General features: G+C 40.0%; 1 protein-coding gene and 1 non-coding gene across 9 annotated transcripts; both read left to right on the forward strand.

Annotated features, from left to right (window-relative positions):
- The first annotated feature begins 1,158 nt into the window (after positions 1 to 1,158).
- On the forward strand, positions 1,159 to 1,231 carry TRNAK-CUU (transfer RNA lysine (anticodon CUU)). The gene has a single exon. It is a non-coding gene; the product is annotated as a tRNA-Lys (tRNA).
- A 411-nt stretch (positions 1,232 to 1,642) lies between these two features.
- MORF4L1 (mortality factor 4 like 1) lies at positions 1,643 to 20,574 on the forward strand. 8 transcript variants are annotated; one of them, XM_072402538.1, is made up of 13 exons: positions 1,646 to 1,794; positions 4,815 to 4,951; positions 10,737 to 10,783; positions 12,012 to 12,079; positions 12,530 to 12,616; positions 13,522 to 13,602; positions 13,925 to 13,950; positions 14,041 to 14,129; positions 14,734 to 14,835; positions 17,328 to 17,416; positions 18,261 to 18,433; positions 18,510 to 18,594; positions 19,088 to 20,574. In XM_072402538.1, exons 2-13 carry the CDS (start codon positions 4,840 to 4,842, stop codon positions 19,170 to 19,172), a joined length of 1,044 nt encoding a protein of 347 aa, XP_072258639.1. In that variant the 5' UTR covers positions 1,646 to 1,794; positions 4,815 to 4,839; the 3' UTR covers positions 19,173 to 20,574. The 8 variants fall into 8 exon arrangements, with proteins under 8 accessions (XP_072258640.1, XP_072258639.1, XP_072258637.1 ...); XM_072402536.1 differs by having other exon boundaries at positions 1,648 to 1,794; positions 4,803 to 4,951; XM_072402541.1 differs by lacking the exon at positions 4,815 to 4,951 and adding an exon at positions 6,678 to 6,714 and having other exon boundaries at positions 1,677 to 1,794.
- Positions 20,575 to 22,032: the final 1,458 nt, after the last annotated feature.

The following is a 22,032-nucleotide window of genomic DNA, read 5'->3' on the forward strand; positions in this document are numbered from 1 at the left end:
TAGATGCAGTTTACATGGGTTCCATTTTATCTCTATAGAAGAAGTATTTTAATAGAAACCCCAAAGTTGCAACAGTTGAATTATACTAAAACAATGTACACAATTTGTTTGCTGGCTGCTAACTTTAAAAACAAACACACAGTGTAAAAAATCACAACAGGCAATGGGTTTCTATGCCAGTTTCAATCATTTGAACACTCATCAATACATGATTAAGCAGCCGTGGTAAGTAGCTTTGATTAAAAGATGAAGGAGAACTCTAAAAGTGCTGGAGATTGGAGTTTCTCTACTTGCTGTGACATTTGTAGGTTTTTGAAGGTACATGGAGTATGTTCTTTTCACAGTGAAGCACACACGATTGCTATTTTTAGTCAAAATTCCAGTGAAAATCCAACAAACAAAACACTTGTCAGGATTTAGTGTGATCAGTTCCCATGCTTAAACTAGGGAACAAACCTACAAATTATAATAACACCTCTGGTTCCCTCCACCCCATATATTTCTTTCTTTGTCAGTCTACTGGTATGTTTTACTTCTTTTGTACAGGAATAAAATGTTGGTTTGTTTTTATTATTGAAAATGCTAATAAAAATAGATGTGCCCATAATAAAACACACACCACATTCCCTGATAAATAAACAAAAGTATCTTAATCTGTACAATTGCTTTCCTTGTTATTCTGACCAACAGGGAGCAAGAAAAAATAAACATATGCCTATATTATCTTCCATAGTGCTTAAAGCAGAACCAAACTCATGGTGGATGGTGAGCGTCTGCTATAATCAGAAAGTGTGCACAGCACAAAGGGAAAGCCAAGGAGTTAGTTATTTGACAAAAGAAACATTGCAGATCTCTTTTATCATATAATTCTACCTTCTGGTGGCTTTTTGTTTTCATGGTTTAGGCTTTATTTGTAAAATACAAAATCTCCTGGTGTGAGTTATTTACTGCGAATAAAACATATGGACCTGGAAGATTCACACCAGGGAATGTTTTAATGTCAGATGTTTTATGACTACATCGAATCCTATATATGGGCTGATTCCTGGTAGTGAAGCTGGGAAGTGCCATGGGGCTGTCCTATGTCATCCTATTATATGCAGAGTGAAAGTACAGAGTACAGTCAAAGTAGCAGTACAGAGAATTGATTGCACAAGTGCCCGGCTAGCTCAGTCGGTAGAGCATGAGACTCTTAATCTCAGGGTCGTGGGTTCGAGCCCCACGTTGGGCGAATACTTTTTTTTTCTAAGATCTTTATAAATAAATCTTCCTAAATATATCTCATCACTCTGTAGTATTTACAACGTGAGAAGTGTGGTATTTATTCCTGTAAATATTGACAAATCTTTCCGTATGACAGTATTACATTGGCACACTGTATTTTTGTAAGCCACACATTAAAGGTTTATTACATTGTGAATGTAATGCGCCTATTTTTTTTAATGTATTTTATATATTTTTTTGTTGTACACAATGAACGCAGCGAACATGAATACTATACAATGTACACACAATGCTGCTGTGCACGAGGCAAGGGGGGGGGTGCGGGGTGAGGGCGGAGCCTGAAGTGGCGGGAACACCCCGCTCTCACTACTCCCCCTTCCCAGAATCAGCTCGGACGGTCTGAGCATGCTCAGATTGGTCAGGGCGAACTAGAGCTGCGCGCCGCGCGTGCGCAGAGGGCGCCGTGACGTGCGGGCCCGCGCGGTGTGTAGATGCGGCGGACCCGTTCCCGGTAGCCGCGTATGTTATAAATGGCGCCGAAGCAGGACCCAAGGCCTAAGTTCCAGGAGGGTAAGCTGACGTCTGAGGTTAAAGCGGACTGAGCGCCCCGCTATCCCGAGAAAGAGGCGGGTTCAGTCTGACCAGCCAATTTCCTCAAAGAGGGGTTTATGGAGTGCCCGGTCTGCTCAGGGTAGGAGGGGGTGGCGAGGTACCCGGGTCTGTAAGGTGTGTATTGCACGGCTTGGGATGAGGGGCACCCCGGTGATGGGGTTATTACATTAGTTGGGTCACAGGGGGGCTTCTGTATTGTTCTAATGCTGGCTGAACCTTTCCATCCTTGCAGAGGGGAGTCCATGCCGGTCCCTGTGCAGGTTATCCTCAGGTCACACCCCGCACATATCAGCCTGCACCGGGTAGAGTAGATTAGTGTGGGTGCTGATAGTGCTTTGCTTACAAATAAATCTGTGCCCGGGCTACAATCAGATATTTTCATCTCTGTACAGAAAATGAGTTCTAAAACCTTCCCTGACCACTGTAGCTGCAAGCAGCAATTTATTGTCACAATGAGCATTGAAGACCTTAAAGTGCACCTGAAATTCTGTTTTCCCCCCTCCAGCACTTTAAACCTCCTCATGCTCCCTAGCTGATGTCTTCTCATTCCAGCTTTGGCGATCTTAAAGCGGAACTAAGCTAAAAATCATGCTTGCATTTAATTCTGCAGATCCCTCAATGGAGTTGGGCCTTCCCTTGATCCGGTCTGGTGTCGTCCTGGAACTCCTTTTCATCCCAGTGCTGAAGAAATCGCCGGGCACCGGCATCCCTGATCTTCACTTTCGTCTTCTTTGGTCTTCTTTCTTTCTCACCCGATATCACACTGCTTAGGTGCGAGATCGTGTGACATAGCCACTGTTCCGTCACCCTGCTTGGGTGGACGCACAGGCCATAGCCGCAGACCACGTCTTCCGGAGACATCACAGGCTCAGGGTGGTGAGCAGGTTGGGTCTCCAAACGCAACCTGCCCATTCTCACATCGCAGGTTCAGACCTGGGATGGGAGACTGGGCGGTTCTGGCATCATGACCTCACTCTGGGGGAAGTTTATTCCCCTTTGAGTAACACGGTTTGCGGTCCGGAGTCCATGCATTTAGTGGTCCACAACAACCAAAAGGTTGAGGACCATTGGTCCCAGAGTGTTGTACTTAAAATTAAAAAAAACACCATTTTTACCTTACATAGAAGGGTTGTCTACCCTTCTATGTAAAGAAAAATGTTGAATTTAGGTATGCTTTAATCTGAATGCCTAGGATGATGATATATGTAAGGTGGATTAAACAAAGCCCATGCACACGAAAAACCTCCCCTCACTACCATACATGCAGGTGCTGTGGGGCAATGGAACTTCTGGTCCATAGTCATAGTTGGGGTGCCATTAAAACAATTGCACTACAGTGTGAGTTACTGCAGTGCATAATTAATGGGTTCTCAGACACCACAACTTATTCTGCTCCTCATTCCAAGTGATGACTTGATGGCCTTCAATGCTTCAGATCTCCAGTGTAAATTGAGTGGGGAGGGGCAAGGAAGAGATACCCAGAGGACTTTGACCTCTTCAATGCTTCTCTTGTGAATTGTAAGGATGTGTTGCTCCAAAGTGGCTGCAGCTACTTTTGTTGTTAAAAGCTTGTTTTAAAGCGGCACAAGCCCCAACACTTGCCTACCTGTGTTCCATCCCATGATGCCACAGTCTTCCTTTCTTCTTTTTCTTGGCAATAATATGTAGCGATCTTGTTTGGCTGCTCCAGGATGACATAACTCCTGCACTTGCACACAGGAGTTCATCAATTCCCGACGTGCATAAAGGAAACCGATTGCCGGGTTTCCCTGGCTACCAATGCAGACTCTGCACATGTGCAGCTCAGCTATTTTAAAATTTCCCCTGTTCAATTAGGTAGGCAAGATGTTTTTTGCAGAAGGGGCATTACTTGTTCCTTTCTCCAGTAACCACCTGCCTAATCTTTAAGTGAGACTTTAGTTCTACTTTAAAGATTGTTTTGGGCTTTTTAAGTAAATACTTTAGTGTCTGTACCAGATTCACAATGAAGTGTTTTTTCCCAATGCTTTGCTTTTCTGTTTACATATTTTTTTACAGGAGTGACACCTATGTGCAGGGATTGCACACTTTTTTATTTTTGATGCATGTCTGGTAATTTGCTTAGACTCTTTGATGTGCTTGTGTATTGAAAAACACTTGTGAGAACAGATGATGCCCCTTCTGCAATAAAACGCATATATTCCTGTTCTCAGTCTTTTCCTATAATGTACGCTGAGATGCGCCTGTGCAGATGAGCATGCAGTGCTGGGTATTTTGAGATAGCCCTGACTCTCAGGAACAAATAACTTTCCATGTGCAGGATTTATGCCATTCAAGCCTTGCTAGTCTAGATGGAAGAAGACCTGAACAATGCAGATGACCACGTGAAGATTGTAGCACTGGATCGAGGAGAGGTGAGTATACGAAATAAAAAAAATACTGGAGGCAGGTAAATTCTTTTTTCTATCGGAGGGACAAACAACCTGCTCAATTTTTTTTTTATCTTTAGTTTTGCTTTAAAGGCATCTGAGCGACTCATTCTCCTCTGGATCGGATACCACATGACATAGGAGAGGTGTATGATCAGTAGAAATCTGGAATAAAAGGCAATTTACTCATTATTAGCAAAGATTGTTCAGTAATAGTAATTTTCAAGCTTCGGTTTTGGACACTATGCTCGTGCTGGTCTAATCTTTATAAAATTGATTTGTGCATGGCAAATTTAAAGCAGACTAGAAGGTAGAAATAAATAGGAATGTGGAATATAATTAAGAGGACAGTTAATCTATGAATCTCAATATTTCCTGTAATATTTCCTAATGAGTCCAGCAGAAAGTTGATACAAAGTCTTTATGGGCTCTCTCTCAGTCTCTCAGGGCGAATGACTTGCCAGAGTTTTTATATTCTTTTTTTCCATATTTATTTATTTTATTTTTTTATATTGATCTGCTTTTAACTAATTATAATGATGCTTGTGTGTAATTTAGCAATATATTTAGGTATGTTTTGACCTGAAAACCTGGCATGTCAGTAGCCGCGAGGACTGTTGGACAGCTTCATCTGCAGCTTAAAACAAGCCTGAAGCAACTTGTGGATTCTGTTTGTACAGCTTGGAAGAGAGAAGGGAGAATAATAGGTATGATGGAAACAGCCTCAGCATGAAGGTATTTAAAGCAGCACAAACACCTAAAATATTAAGATTTGTATGTTGAAAGTGAAGCCCCACTCTGTGGAACAGCTACATTTAGAACATGCATTTATTAGGTTCTACTTTATAGGTGTTAAATGTGGGAAATTTTTTGTCCCCCCTGCTCCTTATTGGAAGAGGCATCCCAGGTGAAAACCTCCTGAGCAACTGTGCAACTCCAATGCTATCTCCACTTGTTTGATTTTGTGTGGCTATCATTGGAAACTCTTGCTTTCCACTGAATTTCCGAAGCCAAATGCTACCTGCATGATATGGCTTGTGGTGTAAATTTGTAGGTTTTTGAGAATAGGCTGCAAGGTGTAAAGAATAAGATTTTCTGGCAAAATCAGAACTACTTGACTGCTCACTTAAATAGTTTATCAGTGTGAGTTAGGATGAGAAAAATGGAAAACATATTATACCTAATTTCACTACTGGAAATTGGGTGTTAAGGTGTGATCTGTTTTTATTAACACAAGCGCTCCATACACTAGTTATGGAAATTACCAAACAAAGCCAATCAACTGGAGGCCCTGCATTGTTTTGCTTCAATCCTTGCCTTGGGCTATGTACACACGTGCAATAATTGTTGTTGGAAAGAATCTTTCACAATCTTTTCCAGCGACTGGACGATGCATGAATGAGCACTTTACATACAGCGCCGTTCTGCTCCATGAGGAGGGGGAGAACGACAAGAGTGGCACCCTGCTGTGCTCTCCCATTTTCATCGATCGTCGGGCGTGGATCCGCCAGGACGCTCCTTTGGTCGATGGATGATGAGCCCTGTACACTCGCAGTTGCACATGTGTACCTAGCCTTTGGATGATGGCACACTGCAGTCCTCTTCCTAGTGAGAGTTCTCCAAGAGAAGAATCGCTATGTAGAGCAGACCAAATATGACCTTCCACCTGTCCCCTGTCATGGGGGAACCTTTTAAAGTCTTCAAGGAACCCCTACTATAATTACTATATCCACGGCTCACAGTACATTAGCGTTGTGTCATTAGTAAGAACTCCTCTTACTATGCTTATACTGATAGCCAAAAATATTGGTGTCCGAGAAACCAAGGAGCCCTTAGTAATCTCTGGAGGAACCCTGGTTGAGAAACTAACCTAATCTATTAAAAATATTGTGTAGTGTATGGCAAACTTTATCCAGTCCAACATTGCCTTGTCCTGCTAAGCCTAGCGATCCTGCCCCTCAGAGTTGTCACTAGCAACAGGATTGCAAGGTTGGAAACGGCCTTTGCCAATGGTTTCCAATCTAGTATACAGTTGATTTTTTTTAAAAATTGGGGCCCATTTATAAGATTCACCTAAAATGTGCCCACTGTTTTTCATATTGAATCCCATTATAAAATATGGGAATCACCTTTCACTCATGGTTCACATATTTCTAATTGAATCCAATGTAAAAAAAAATTCATTCTGGTTCAAGTTAGTTGAAAAAAACATTTATGTATAGATTCCTTAGCATACTGGAATGAATAGAGTTCACATTGTGAAGCTTTCTGTAATTATTATTGATGCCTAAGTGGTAAAATCTTGCACGACCTTCAGCTGTTGGATCTTATTTCCCTAGTGGTGATAGGAGTATTTACGCATGTCACCCTGAAGTGATATTTTAGTTTTTGGCTGGATGGGTATATCTCATAGATGTTTCTTATGTCTTCCAGGGAATCTGGTGGTGAGATCTCTGCAGTTGAGTTTCAGGTCTGTACATTTTCTATGGCAGTTGAGGGAGTTCCACCCTACCTATTGGTGCTTTGGGTTTTCTTCTTTATTTTATTAGGAGAAGTAAGCATAAAAGATGAGCAGAGCCAGGGAATATAAGTTGGGAAATTTGCAGCTGGAGTCCCTAAGACAAAAGTCCAGCAAGAGTCAGACTACCAGATTCCACCTATAGCTAAAATATCACTTTGGGGAGACCTCCTAATGGTACAGTCCAGCCATAACTGAAATGTCATGTCTGGCTGTATTTATGTAATATTTTTACTATAGTAGTTATATATACTGCTGGTTTAACATTGGTACATTGCAGGGTTTAACAGACCAGGGAGCAGCTACTGTGGTCAAGTCTACACAAAACTGTACACTGTATTGTAATTGCATGTCATACAGGTTACCATTAACAAGATGTTGGCTATTTAGATGAACAGCTCTGACGTTTAAAAGCTTCCCTAAGTTGTTTCTCCAAACATTTGCCTAGAATAGTATGCTATAGTTCTGGTTACCACTAATGTAGACCAGTATTTGCGTGCATTTTCACATTCTACAGGTTTGAGGGTTTTTTTGTGGAATCCATGTCTAGTCTATCAGCCAGGGAACATAATGCAATGGGGCATATTTATAAAGCAGTAAATGCAATTTACCCATCATTTACTGGTGGTATAACATTCACTGTAATTTAGGCCATATTCATTTGTAGTGAATGCTAGGTTTGCTGTTTTATAAATACACCCCAATATATTGGTACAGGCCAGTACTTTTACAGAATGATAACTTTTTTGGTCTTTAATAGAGTTCCGAAATTCTACATCTGGCAATTATAGAATAAATAGAACACGGTATAATCACTAAACACAAAATTTTGTAATGTCACCAGAAAATAAGTATTTGGATTTGAAACTACCTACTGTTTCTGCCTATGTTTGTATGAATCTTGGCATGGCAATTACAATAGACCTTTATTCTGGGTGAAGGTTGTCTGCTGCTTGGTTTGAATGTTGTCTTCCATGGTATATCTGAAATGTATTTGGTTATAGGATTGGTTCTGGAGTATATTTGTGGGGCTGTGCTCACCAGTTATGTTGTAGTACATTGTGCTGTGTTTACCAATGCAAGCAAATGGAACAGAATTCCTTGTTTTCAGTAGGACCTGTTCTCACCATCATAGTGCATTGCCAAGAAGGTATATATGCTTTATTTTGACACATAATCTCCATAGGTTTGTCTGGATATATATATATCGAAGTGCATGAACATATTGATTTTATGTATTCTAGCGGGAAAAACCCCTTAGTTATAATTACATTTATGGGAATGGATATTCTTCATTCTTTGGTATGCACAAAGCAGCATAAATTTGACTAAAGCAGCTAAATTGTACATGTCTGCTTCTAGAGTAGTGGTTGCCAACCTTTTCAGACCCACGGACCACTAAAGTTACTGGCTCCAAACTGGGCATGCGCAGGGAGCCAGGTGTCAAACTGACACCCATGTGTGAAACTACACCCATATGGACGTCATGATGCCAGAACCCACTCTCCTATTACAAATCTGAGCCTGCAATAGGAAAGTGGGCAGCTTGTATCCAGAGACAACCTGCCTACTTCCCTGAGCCTATGATCCATACAGGGGACATGGTCCGCGGCTCTGGCCGTTGTGCCCTGCCAGTGGGGTCTTTCCACTGCTGTTCTAGAGAACACGAACAATAGGAACTCCTTTTTCTGGAGATTGTAGCCACTAAACCATGCTTCTGGGTAACGAGTTGATGTCACTAAAACAAATTTAATCTGGCCTTTTTTTTTTTTCCTTCCCTTCCCTATCATGCGGTCTACTGGTTTCTAAAAAACACCAGGGAATGGACAGGCAGTTGTGGACTAATTGCATTCGCTTGGTGTCAACTGTAGATAAAAATTGATACAAGTTTACAGTCTCTTATCATCCATGTTCAGCGTTCTCCCCAGACCCCTTTAGCCGGGCGTAACACCCAGCTGTTTTTGGGTGGTTACTGAGGAGTTGGGTCACTATACACGGGCTGCCACCTGCAATTTCCTGAGCAACAAAAGTTCTGTGTTGAACACTGATGTTCCTAAAAACCTGCTTCTGGTTTTCCAATATGTACAGTGACAACCTACCTACTATAAACTGGAAAATGGAGAGGGTTATAAATTATAGATTTGCAAACATCCTCAGTAAATTCTTGTTCCTTGTTTCTAGGGCATTACTATAGTAAATACTTTCATTGGACCTCATGTGGGGGTTGCTGTGGACTTCTTATCAGTGGATCCCTTTCAGGCTGATCCCATCTTCCCCCTAAAGGCACCAACACACGTGCAATAATAGTCGTTGGAAAGGATCTTTCACGACCCTTTCTAACGACTAGCACTGCGTAATGCAAGAACGAGAGCTGTACATAACAGCACCGTTCTGCTTTATGCAGAGGGACCGTTAGTCATCCATCGCCCGTGCATCCCCTAGGATGGCGCTGTAAACATGCCAGATTCCTGCCCGATATCGGCCCTGGACTGATTATCGGGGAAGAACTGTTGGACGTGTGTACGTAGCTTAACAGGTGATGTTTGCTGGATACTGATTCCTAGTTTGACCAGTCCATCGTTTACTAGTTTAATAAAAAGCCTCAAGAATACTCTGGCAATTGTCTCAAGTTCATCAACTTTATTCCCTCAAAATACACAAGCTTCTAGTTCCAAACTTTTCTTTTCTAAGCAATACCCTTATGTATGGTTTATGTATCACTTAAAGTGATTCGCTTCAAATCCTGATTTCTGCTTATGCCATTGTCTCGGGCGCACCTCTCCGTGGCATAAAAAAAATTTGCCCTCCATTCCTCCAGTTATATAGTCATAATTAAGGATTATCAATTAAAACTGTGGTAAAGCATTTCTTGTCCTATTACAGTCTATGGTTTTAACATTAAACAAGGAGTCTGGCAGATTGATGTAGGAGCTGAGAAATGATGGCATAGTTTTTGAGATTAATTTTTTCCATAATATTTCTTATGGATAGTTCAAATGTGACAAGAGGTTTCTTGAATGGTAAAGAACAGCCTTAAAGGTAACTTCAGTCAACTAACTTGCATGCTTCAATGTTTTTTTTTTCATCTTCATGCCTATTATGCTAATGCAGTCCCCTTTAGCGGCAGGCTGTGTCCTAATTTTTTGCTGCTGCAGCTCTTCATTGGCCACTGGTGTTGGCATCTTCCAAATTTGTTAAAGTAGAACAAAGCCCGCTAGATTTCCCGGTTTCCATTCCATCACAGGGCTCTGCCATCTTTTTCCTTCACTTACTCCATGCAGTCTTTGGCCATCTTGATTGGCCAGGATGACGCTTTTGCTCATTCTGTCCTGGCAACCCCAGAGGAAGCTGGCATTGTCGGTTATCCTGGCAACCAAAGATGAGCTGTGCAGCTCAACTTTTTACGAATGATTCCTGGATCGATTAGGCAGGTAAGATGCATTATTGCTGAAGGGACATCACCTGTCCCTATCTTGCAATTTTGACCTACCTGAGCGATAATTTTTAAGTGTGTAACTTTAGCTCCTGCCACTGAACCCATGAGGGGTACAGGACAAATGTATTGACATATAGCCCTGTAGGAGGAACCACTGAACAGGCTAGGTATTCAATACACCTTAAAGAGTTACCAGCAGACTGAAAGATCTGCAATGCTTTAAGGACACTGCTTGTCTGAAGGATATTTTCCTTTTTGTGCAGACTGGTCCTTGTTGGCTTTAGTGCACCTAACAGGGTTGCTTTAATGTATTTTAGGGTGTCTAAATAAATTTTGTGATATTAAAAGCGCACCTATTAATGCATGTGTTATCCAATGACTAATATGCATCGTAGGATTGTGTTCATCTAGTATTTGGCAAATCTAGGGTATGTCTTCAGGTTTTGGTAATATTGTATGAAGTGGTTTTTATTTTTGCATTATGTGCTATCAATATGCACCTCTAGCCTGTTGCTAATTCCTGGTATTTGTTTTGCAGGTGAACGTGTTTTGTGTTTTCATGGACCACTTCTTTATGAAGCAAAGGTAGGTTGCTTTTGTTCATTTTTAGACATGTTTATAGTTGTCCTTCTAAAATGCGATTTTAATGGTTGAATATAGGAATAACTTTCCATTCAACACAGCTTTTGGAAACATTTATTTGCAAAAGGACTTTAATATAATATGTACTGTAAAGCAAAATTATCAGAGAAGGTATTATTTACTTAAAAGCTGTGTATTTATCTGTTGGTTGAAGTGGAAATAATATAGAACATTGGAAATATACTTGATTTTGTGAAGCGGACTCCTCACCCTATCACATATCCTGAGCCTAGAGGAATAGCAACCAGCTATAATGCAACTTTGATCAGATGTATTCTGTTTTTCACACCCCACAGCAGCCAGAGACCAGCAGGTCATATGACCAGTCATGAAGCTCCTTGCTTCCCTTTGCAAAATATCTATCCGTTAAAGTGCTTTATAAATGTAGAGAGATCTTTTAGAAGTAAAGATTTATTTTTGTACAGGATGTCATGCGCATGGGAGTTGCATCATCATGGGCCAGCCAACCAAAATGGCCAAAATTCCAAATCTGGAAGCAGACGGGACAAAAACAGCAGTGCAGGCTAGGAAGTGTACAGATTTTGCTGGGTTGGAAGGAAGTAAAGCAGAATTTAGTTCACTGTAGGTAGGGAGGTTAGTAGGTGGGTTGTCCTCAAGCTTGTTACCTGCTTGTCAAGGATTTGTAATTACTCGGACCTCCATAGCCATGCACATGGGCACATTAAACCACTTTTGAGATAGAATCAAAATCTATAGCCATCAAAATGAATTAACACAACACATGAGATGCTGTTGCTCTGGGTTGCCATTTTCAAAGTGTAACACTAGTTCCGTATTACAAGATTGCAAAGAGGCATGTTCATTGCAGTGAAGCATGCTTACCTGCCTATTGGCAATTTTCTTTTACAGATACACGTGGTTTAGCATGCACACCGAGTGCAGGAAGCCAGGATATTCTGGGTATCCCAGCATCCCCTGGGGCTTCCTTATATAAAGGAAATTAGTTTTGCTTTAATGGTATCTGCCCACACCGAACACACTTCAGATGCACTAAATTTGTGTTGAGAGCTTTCTCAAATGCAGCATGTTGTGTAGTGTTTGTGTGGGAACAAGCTTTTATTTTTCTCACTGTTTCTATTTTTTTTGGGGGGGGGAGGGAATTTCTTCAAATATTTAATCTTAAAGTGTTTATTCTTGTTTCTTGCTTCAGTGTGTGAAAGTTGCTGTTAAAGACAAGCAGGTGAAGTACTTCATTCACTACAGTGGATGGAATAAAAAGTAAGTCAAACTGAAATCCTAATGTTATAGCCTACAGACATCTTTACGCTTGCGTTCAATTTTTTGGAATTGTTTGGTCCTTAACTAAAACCCCGAACTCCCAACAATCGCTTTAGAGCATTCTTTTTTTGTTCTGAGCTACACCAAGCAGGTTGTGTTTGAAGTATAGCTTAATCTTCCTCAGGTTTTGTTTTTGTTTTTTGTTTTTTTGGTAATTTAACCATCAGATTGGCCTCTTACCAGTTGACAAATTTATATCCTAGGTTTTTATTGTTTTTTAACAAGTGGTATAAGTGAATTTGCTTTTTAAACCTGTGTGGCTACTGATATCTTATATAGGTTACCAATGGGAAATGGTCCCCTTTTCCTCTGCTCCCCCAGTACAGTAAATTATTTAGCTGGACTTTTGCATTGGCTCTTTATTATGTGTTTTTTTTTTTTTTTTCCCAGCTGGGATGAGTGGGTACCAGAAAGTAGAGTACTCAAATACGTGGACACTAACCTGCAAAAACAAAAAGAACTTCAGAAGGCTAATCAGTAAGTGTATTATAGTGACCCTATTTTACATCAAAATTGAAGGGATTGTATTTTCTTAGGAATTTTTAGTGATTCTGCATCAAGGTTCATTGGTGTACACAGTAGGGGAGTGCATGTGGACTTTTACACACTGTGTCTTTCAAGATGGAAGACCTAAGATTAGGCGGATGGAATTCTAACCACTTCACAGGCTTCTGGAGTGTACACTTGGCATGGCAGAGCATGCAGACTGTGTACAGTACTGGAAAGAAAAAAAGTAAAACTATTTTTATTTCAAATATTATGATGGCAACAGCTGGTCTGCTAACCTAAAGGCTTTTTGGAGAAACCATTTAAAATTTTAGGCCACGCCTCACTTTCTTCCCATCACCTTCCACAGGGCTAGCACTCGCCACATGTATGTAAAGTCCTTGTCCTTCATATTCACAAAACACAGCGCATCTTTTACTTTATTCTGTCTGTCAGCAAGCCAAAATCCTTACAGCAATAAAATGTTACCCAAGCAAAAGCATTTCAGTGCAAAGACCTTGGCAATCTTCTCTAATGATTTTAGATGTGTTGCATTTTATCCATCGCTATCCCCATGAAGGTATCACAAGTACAAGCATGCACATAAACTCATTGGCTAAAAAATCAATTACATGCAAACACCACAGCTGTAGTTTGTGGGGAGGTTTGAATAGATATCTACATTGAAACCATTTAGGTTTTGAGTGCCTACCTAAGGAATTGAGATCACCAAAAAAATGGTAGAATGGTCAGCCTTGGCTTTTCTGCAGTGTCTAGAGATCTGAAAAGGTTGCTTGATTGGCAGAAATATATTTTGGAAGACATTGATCTTAATTTTGGGACTAGCCTTATGTTCAATACTTCATTTACTGTTCTAATATTAAGTTTAATTTTAGGGATCAGTATGCAGAGGGGAAGATGAGAGCAGCCGCTCCAGGAAAGAAGTCAGCTGCACTTCAGCAGAAGAATGTGGAAGTGTAAGTAGTTTATTGTCTCTATTTTAGTATTCTAGTAGAATGCTATGTATCAAAAACACAAAGGGAAACAAAATTGCATAGCTGAAGGACACCTACCCTTATTCTTGCTTACAGTGGTCATCAGCAAAAATATAGGCAGTCAATTCCCCAGCGGGGAAATGGAGAATGAAAACTTTGGAGGGCCTAACCCTTTCCTTACTTATCCAAAAAAACAAGACCGAAAAGTCTTTACATACACTTAAATATAAGTTCTAAAATGGTTAAATATATGGATATACCAGCTGCAATGTTTGACAGAAGGTTTACCTTTTTTGTTTTTTAGGAAAACCAAGAAAAATAAGCAAAAAGGTAAATTTGTTTTATATTTGGTTAATACATAACATTTTTCTTTCCCTTGTATTTTCCCACAATCACTTTATTGTCCTTTTTTCTTTGCAGCCCCAGGGAGTGGTGAGGGTACCAGTACCAGCGATGCTCCTCAGCCACCACGAAAGAAACGGGCACGAGTGGATCCCACTGTAGAAAATGTAGGTACACTTTATATATCCTTTTTAATCTGACTGCCATTGATGTCTACTGTCATGGCTGGTAAGTTCTACTATGCCAGTCACGTATTAAAGACATTAGTCATCATTTTAAATTAAGAAAATGACCCATCCCACCATTCATTGAAACAGATCCTATTACTCAAATTTTTGGTCTTGTCTAGATTTGTTTGCTGTCAGTATGTCAAACTAGAATATGTGTACATATTTACACACATGTACATGTGTAAGTTTTATGTGTTTTTCCTAAATTCTAAAAATTTTTGTAAAGCAAGCCTTTCTTTACTTTTAATTTTGGCTAGACCCCTGTCAGGGCAGGACTGTATTCTAACCAGCATTATGACCAGGAGGTAGGAATTACTTGGCAGTTAACATCTATGTATGGGTTTTCATACAGTATTCTCGTAAGCATGGCAAATTTAGGTCTGCTTTTATATGAACATTTCTCATGACAGATTCACATTAAGCCAGTTTTTGTATTTGTAACTATAGAACTTCTAACAAAATATTCTCTAATAATGGAATATTATCTTACAAATATTTTTCTTAAAACATTTTCAGAAACTTGAGTTTTACATTTTTTTAGGAGGAGACTTTTATGAATAGAGTTGAAGTTAAAGTGAAAATACCTGAGGAACTGAAACCTTGGCTTGTGGATGACTGGGATCTTATCACGCGCCAGAAACAGGTATTGTAATGAGGTGCTTGGAGCATAAACATTTTTCTATTTCTAAATAAACAAATCCAGGAAAAGTTAAAAATCTGTTTGTTATTCAAAGCTAAATAAAAAACACAGCTTGCATTTAAAAGTAAACCAATTCTAAACTTTTAGTCTTTTTATGCTATTACCTTTCATAAAGTGTGCAGTAAATGTTGGTCTTCTGAAGCTGAAAGCCCAACAGGGGCAGCTGATTTTGAAGGACTTTGTTCAGGCAGCAACTTCATTCAAACTGGTATATATGAAGGGTAAAGCAGCAAGAAAAATAGGTTAGATGTCAAAAATTTGCCAATCCTTATCTTATAACCTATTCCACACATAGGTATTGGGTGCAGGCAAACAACTCTCATGCCAAGTTTTTTTTTCTGCACACCACCAATATTTTTCTTTGCTTAACTGTATAAGCATGAATGGCTTGTTGACCCCTCCTTTTTTTATTCTTTACAATGATGGAGAATACTACATTCTATACATTTACCAAGTGTAGGAAGCTTTTGGCAGGTGGTTTTCTTTCATGAAAAATATTTTTTTTTTGGAGAAACACCAAGGTTCATACAATAAAATCACAAAGTAATAAACAGTGTTGCGTAACAAACAGTATAAAAAGTACAAATATCATAATATAATGTTAACAAGATCACGCCTAAAGATGGAACCCGGGCATCTCTATCTTATATTTTAAAACAAAGGAAAGGTAAGTATAAGATGGAGAGAAGGAAGGGGAGGGAGTGGGGTTTCCGAACAGCCTTATTGGATTACATATACACAGTACAGTAGCAAACAAAGGTGTAGAGTCAGGGGCAAATGTGGTTGATCATGTTGAGTGTTGTATCATCCTGGTGTACTCGACAGAGGTATAAAAATGGATCCAGTGATAGCATGTCTGAGTAAACTTGTCCGCTCTATTGCAATCAGTCGAGACCATATCCTCCATCCGGTAAATATTGGCTACCCCTGTCAACCAGTGTTCTATGGTTGGAGGGTAGCCACTCTTCCAGCAGGCTGAAATGCATACCTTAGCCGCATTTAGGAGTTGTCTCGGTAGGGAGCGTTTATACACTTTCCGCGATAAGTCTAAAACATGAAGTAGTGCTAGAGCAGGTTTGTCTCTAATGTCTACTTCCGTGAGGTTAAGGATAACTTCCGCCACTGAGGTCCAGTACGGTTTTAATTTAGGACAATCCCAGAAATTTTGTAGTAGCGTGCCTGTGTAGTACCACATCTCCAGCATGTATTATCTGTCTGTGGGAAGAGCTTGGCGAGTTTAACGGGCATCCTATACCAGGGGGTAGCCAATTTGTAATTGGTCTCCTGGAATCTGTTACATATAGAGACCTTATGGCAAAAGTGAAGCATCATAATAGGCCGCTACCTTGTGCTCAGTCTGGCCGATCCGTTCTCCTTTTATATCAGCGTTAGACCGCACAAGCCTTAAAAAGGATTAAAGGGATAAAACAAAAAGCAGGTGTTTCGTCCCGTTAGTGATGGCAAATAGCTGTGAAAGTTCGCCATTTATTCTCACTCTGGCACTAGTTGATGAATATAAAGCCCTGATCTATTTTAGTAATCTTGTTGGTAGACCTTGGTGTGCTAAGGTGGTATGGAGAAAGGTCCAATCTACCCCATCAAATGCTTTTTCCACATCCGTGGAAAGAAGCATGAGTGGGGCCTTATGAGTATGCACATGGTCAGTGATCTTTAGAGTACATATAGTATTGTCTCTGGCCTCCCGCATGGGGAGAAAACCACTCCGATAGGGGTGGATGAGGCCACTTAGTACAGGGGCCAGTCTATGTGCTAAATGGCTTCTGTGACTTGTTAAAGTGACAAGGGGTCGCTGTGGGCTTCTCACTATACAGGTAGTCCCCAGGTTATATACACAATTGGGACACTAGGTTTGTTAAATTGAATTTGTATGTAAGTTGGAACAGGTACATTATTTTAATAAATGCAATTAGGACAGATGTAGTGTCAGTTACTGTATAAAATCCTCACTGTGAGTTAATCACAAACAAACCCAAAAAAAATTTTTTATGGAGCCTAGATGTTCATTAACTTCTGGAGCAAGCTGTGCTTTGATATGGAAAAAGAAACAACTGCAGAGTTGATCATTAAATAGTTACAAGATGTTGCAGAACAGCAAAAGACTTCTTCTGCAAGTCATTCAGACCGCCCCCTCCCCCTATCAAGCCTCTGTCCTGCACACAAGCCAGTTTGTCCGTATGTCAGATGTCCTTAATTTTGGGACTACCTGTACTGTATAGACTGGTAGGCCCTGCAGACCATAGTAGCTATAAGTTAGTGGTCTGTGTTAAACCCCCACATTTAGAATACACAGTAGCAGAATGACATGTTAAGCTACATATTACTACGTGTTATGTTCTGAAAACTTTTTTTTTTTTTGTCTTTAAAGTGGTAAAAAGCCATGAGGAGAATAATATACATATTTTAAATTTTTGCAGTTGTTTAATTTGCCTGCCAAAAAGAATGTGGAAACTATCCTTGAAGAATATGCTACCCACAAAAAATCCAGAGGGAACACAGACAACAAGTAAGTAGTTCTGCCTTAGCATTTAAGTCAGTTATATTTTCCCCTAAATGATTGCTAATCTGTTTTTAGATCCTGTGCTTCTTTGCTCGTCTGCCAATAGTGAAGGAAAGCAGCCCTGTATAGGCTCTAACACTTAAATACTTAAAGCGTACCTATACTCGGAATTTCCACTTTACATAAAAGGGTAGAGTTTTTAGTTTTTTAATACCTATGTCAGGCATCCCGGGAGGCTCTTGGGCGTGCCTTCTACACATTCCCTAGCATCTCAGGCATGCGCAGTAGAAGCCTTTTTGCTCAAAGAGAAAAAATTGCCGATCTTATGCATGTGCAGTGAGATTGGCAATTTTTTTCATCCTACATCACCCAATCTCGCCCCTGGATCGGTTGACATAGGAGGAAGAACCAGCAAGAGAAGATGAAGATGGAGGCGCCTGCTCCAGGACGAATGTCGGGACGACGCGGGACCAGATGCCGGACACCCCCGGAGTGATTGGTCTGCCCTGCAGGATTGAAGGTAAGTGTGTTTTGTTTTTTAGTTTCTCTTTAAATCAGGCTAAAGATTTTCCTCCCAGTGTCAGTGCTTGGGTCATGATGCACCAATAATGGTGGGGGAAAAAAAGGAAGGGAGTTGCATGAACACCTATAAATGTTTTCCTTACTTTGTTATGGCTGAACAGAGCAGTAAAGGGGAGCCAAAAACAAGAAAGTCTTGTCTGCTGGAAAGGGGTAAACATTACAGCAAACTATTGATTTTCCCTACAGTGAGCAAAGCATAGGTTTTACTTAAGGGATGGTTAAAAATGTTGTCTTTATAACTGTGTATTCACTTGTGATCTTCTTCCAGGGAATATGCAGTGAATGAAGTTGTAGCAGGTATTAAGGAATACTTTAATGTTATGCTGGGCACACAGTTGCTGTACAAGTTTGAGCGTCCTCAGTATGCAGATATCTTGGCAGACCATCCTGATGCTCCTATGTCCCAAGTCTATGGTGCTCCCCACCTGCTGCGCCTTTTTGGTAAGTGATTCATATCATAGCACTGTGTATTAGTATTTTTTCTTGCATTCACCTTTACTGTAAATCCTCTTTATAGTTCGTATTGGAGCAATGCTGTCCTATACTCCTTTGGATGAGAAAAGCCTGGCTCTGCTACTGAACTACCTGCATGACTTCCTGAAGTGAGTGGTTATTGCTTGTTTGCATGGCCCTGTTGATGACTATGTTCAGGCCATACATTTTGTCAGTTGATGTCTGGTAGGGCCAAGCACATTTTATTTATGATTTTAACTCCTTACTCGTATATAAATAAAGCCAAAATATTATGGGTTGGTTATACATAATTGCTACAAAACTACTTGATTTGGTTTTTAATTATTTATATTGACAGGAACAGTAGTAGTAAACATAACCCTAAAAGGAAGTGAGCAAGAGTAGGTGGGCAGACGCTGCATTTGGGTGTATCAAAAATATGGTGAATACATGTGAATTGTGCTTATGAGATAAGCACTATTGCATTGACGTTAGTAGACTTCCATTTAGGCGGACAATGTACTTTTCAAAGGTTTGGCAGTGCAGTGTGTTATTCATTCAGGTCAAGCAGTTTATTAGAATTTGAATTAGTTGCTGTTTACATAAACCCTAACTTTTTTTTTCTTTGTTTCATACTTCTAGGTATTTGGCCAAAAATTCCACTGCATTATTTAGTGCCAGCGACTATGAAGTTGCCCCCCCTGAATACCACAGGAAAGCTGTATAGTCTTCATATTGACCATTTCTGCTCAAGATGAAGCAGGGAGTGTCCAAGGCTTACTTGCTATCATTCTATTGTGACCTTGCAAGTGACTGATGGATAAGAAGAATGTGCATTTCTTCATTGTGAATGTTCTTGTGGATGTTAAGGGAGGTTTAAAACCCTCAGCCTAACTGTCAGACCTGAGATGGCTACGTTTTATCAGTGACTGGAAGACATCTGAACATTGTCCAGTATTGCCTTGACTTCTAAACACGTGGCGGTGCGTGGCTAAAGAATATTGCTAAACTGAAATAAACGGTCTCCTCGGCTTCTAGTTCTGCTTCATGGTGATTGTGTGGTTTGCAGCCTTGGTATTTGTTCACTTGATATGTACTCTCATATGCTGGCATTGGGCCACTCCCATCAGGAAGATCTTGTGCTGAAAATGGCTCTAAAGGTGTTTTGGAACAACAAGACTGCTGTTAACATCATAGACTTTTAAAAAATATTATTCTGTCGGATGCCTTTGTGAACTTTTTTCTGACTTCATCTGTTTTTTCACTGTTTATGGGATCTTGTATGGGACCAAAGTACACCCTATTCTCACTGGAAACTGGTTATAAAGTCTTAATTTTTATTTTCACTGCAATTTATTTTTAAAGATATATATACACACTGTAGTTGTAAAGAATGACGCACCAAACCTGTTTAAGATGGCAAGAGGATATAATTATATACCGCACACATTTTATTTTCTGAGCTTGAAGGGCCATGAGATCAAAATGAGATAAATCATCTTGTGGAGTTGTAAATGCTGGCAGATGGGGGTGGCCAGCAGTGTTATTATGCACAAACCTTTTTCTAAAGTGCTTTGACTCATTACCTCCTGGTATTTTCATATTTTATAACAGTAACTGCTTTTCCTGTAACATTTCCACATTTGGTTGTGTCAGATTCTTGTTATTGATGTCTACTCAAAAACTTGTTGTGTAGCTATTTTTACAAAACATAAAATGTTCTCCATATCTGCACTGATTTGTTGGGCAGAACTGGCAGGGTATGCCTACTGTCGTACAAAAGTTAGCAGTAAAAGCCGTGGATAAGCGCAAGGAGCTCTGAGTGTTGTACGTTTGGGTGGCTTGTACGTTTAGTACTAAAATAGGCAGAATATGTTGCCCTAATCAATAAGTTTGATTGTGGCTGAGTTGTCAGGATACAGTTATGCCAAGCTAGCCATTCCATGGGGCTTGACATTTTCTAATTACAAATTTGGGCAGCACTTTGTAAAGCATGGTCCATGCACCATGGTTTGATGTGCTGAAATGTCTTTTGATGCATGATTTGGTTTTATGTTTTGCTTTAAATGTACAAAAGATGTTCTATAAAATAAAGGTGCTGTTAATGCCATGGTGTGCATTACAAATAACTTGCGTAGATTTGTCTTCATTAAAGCCAGCAGAGGGTGTAATTTTAGACAAGAGTAGAAAGTATATTGAATTATGTTGGGGCGTCTATTTTTGTATGCTGTTAGCACAGCCTTACTACTCTATAAACCCTTATTGGTCTGACCATAACAGACATGTAATGTCAGAAATCGCATGGTTGGCAAGACATGTATTTCACCCTTTTGACAACAGGACTATAAGGTGGTGCTTTCCAAATATATTAACATAATTTTCTGGGATAGATAGGGAGAACCGCAGAAAGGACAATAGTGCAGCTGAAATACTGATTTTTTTTTTTTTTTTTTTACCAACACAGGTAATGAGCAGTTGATGTAAAGTTGTGCTGCAAGATCTTGAATTGTATACTGCAGTTTTGGCTGAATCTTGGACAAGCTTTATAGACCATAATACAGCTGGAAGATATTGACTATATATACAGTTTAATATGTTTTTTGTTGTCACAAAGGGGTGACAGATGAACGAACAAGCATTGTACACACAGCGCTGTTCTGTTCTATGAAAAGGTTCCTGTGCTCTCCTTTCTATTGCGGACATTCATCCACAGTTCATGGATCGGTCAGGACAGATCCATGAACGATGTAGGGTGACCACTGAACACTGTCAAAGCCAGACTGTGTTGGTATTGGGTGAGACTGATCTGGTGTCTGTACATAGGCTTAGGCCCCTCAATCTTTTGTTTTGTACAGCTGTCTCAACTTCTACCTGTATTTAAAGCTGAGCCCTGTCAGGAATAACTATGATCAAAATAAAGTATTTGATACAACCTGGGTTAAGGACGCCTCCTAAAATTGGGTGCGTCTTATAGGCCGGAGCGTCTTATAGTCCGAAAAATACGGTACTTGGTCCAACTTACATACAAATTCAACTTAAGAACAAACCTACAGTCTCTATCTCGTATGTAACCCGGGGACTGACTGTAAAAGAGATGTGGTGATGCTAACTGCTGTTTAGGAGTTTGTTGGAGCAGCCAGCACATCACTGCCTGCTCAGATTGTGATTTAGAAGACATGTGTTTGCAGGACAATGTGTAGCATAACATTGGTCTAAGCCCCACTTCTATACTCATTACTGTTACTGCAAAACAGCACACATCACCTATTACAATAGAGTACACAGTCACTGTAAGCTGTTGGTTTAAACCAACACAGCGGGCAGCTTCTGTGGTAACTCATCCAGTTTGTGGAAGTTGTGTGACTAAAGCTATGTACACACTTCCAATTATTATCGTTGGAAAACGAACGACGAACGATCCTGCACGATATCTACGAACGATCGTATAGCACCGAAAAAAGTATTTAGTTCCTCAGATTTTTACACAATCTTTTTGTTCAACCCACTGAATTAAAGCTGAAAGTCTGCAGTTTAATTACATCTGAGTTGTTTCATTTAAAATTCATTGTGATAATGTACAGAACCAA

This window comes from Pyxicephalus adspersus, chromosome 2, assembly GCF_032062135.1.
Source record: "Pyxicephalus adspersus chromosome 2, UCB_Pads_2.0, whole genome shotgun sequence".
In the NCBI taxonomy this organism is placed as follows: domain Eukaryota; kingdom Metazoa; phylum Chordata; class Amphibia; order Anura; family Pyxicephalidae; genus Pyxicephalus; species Pyxicephalus adspersus.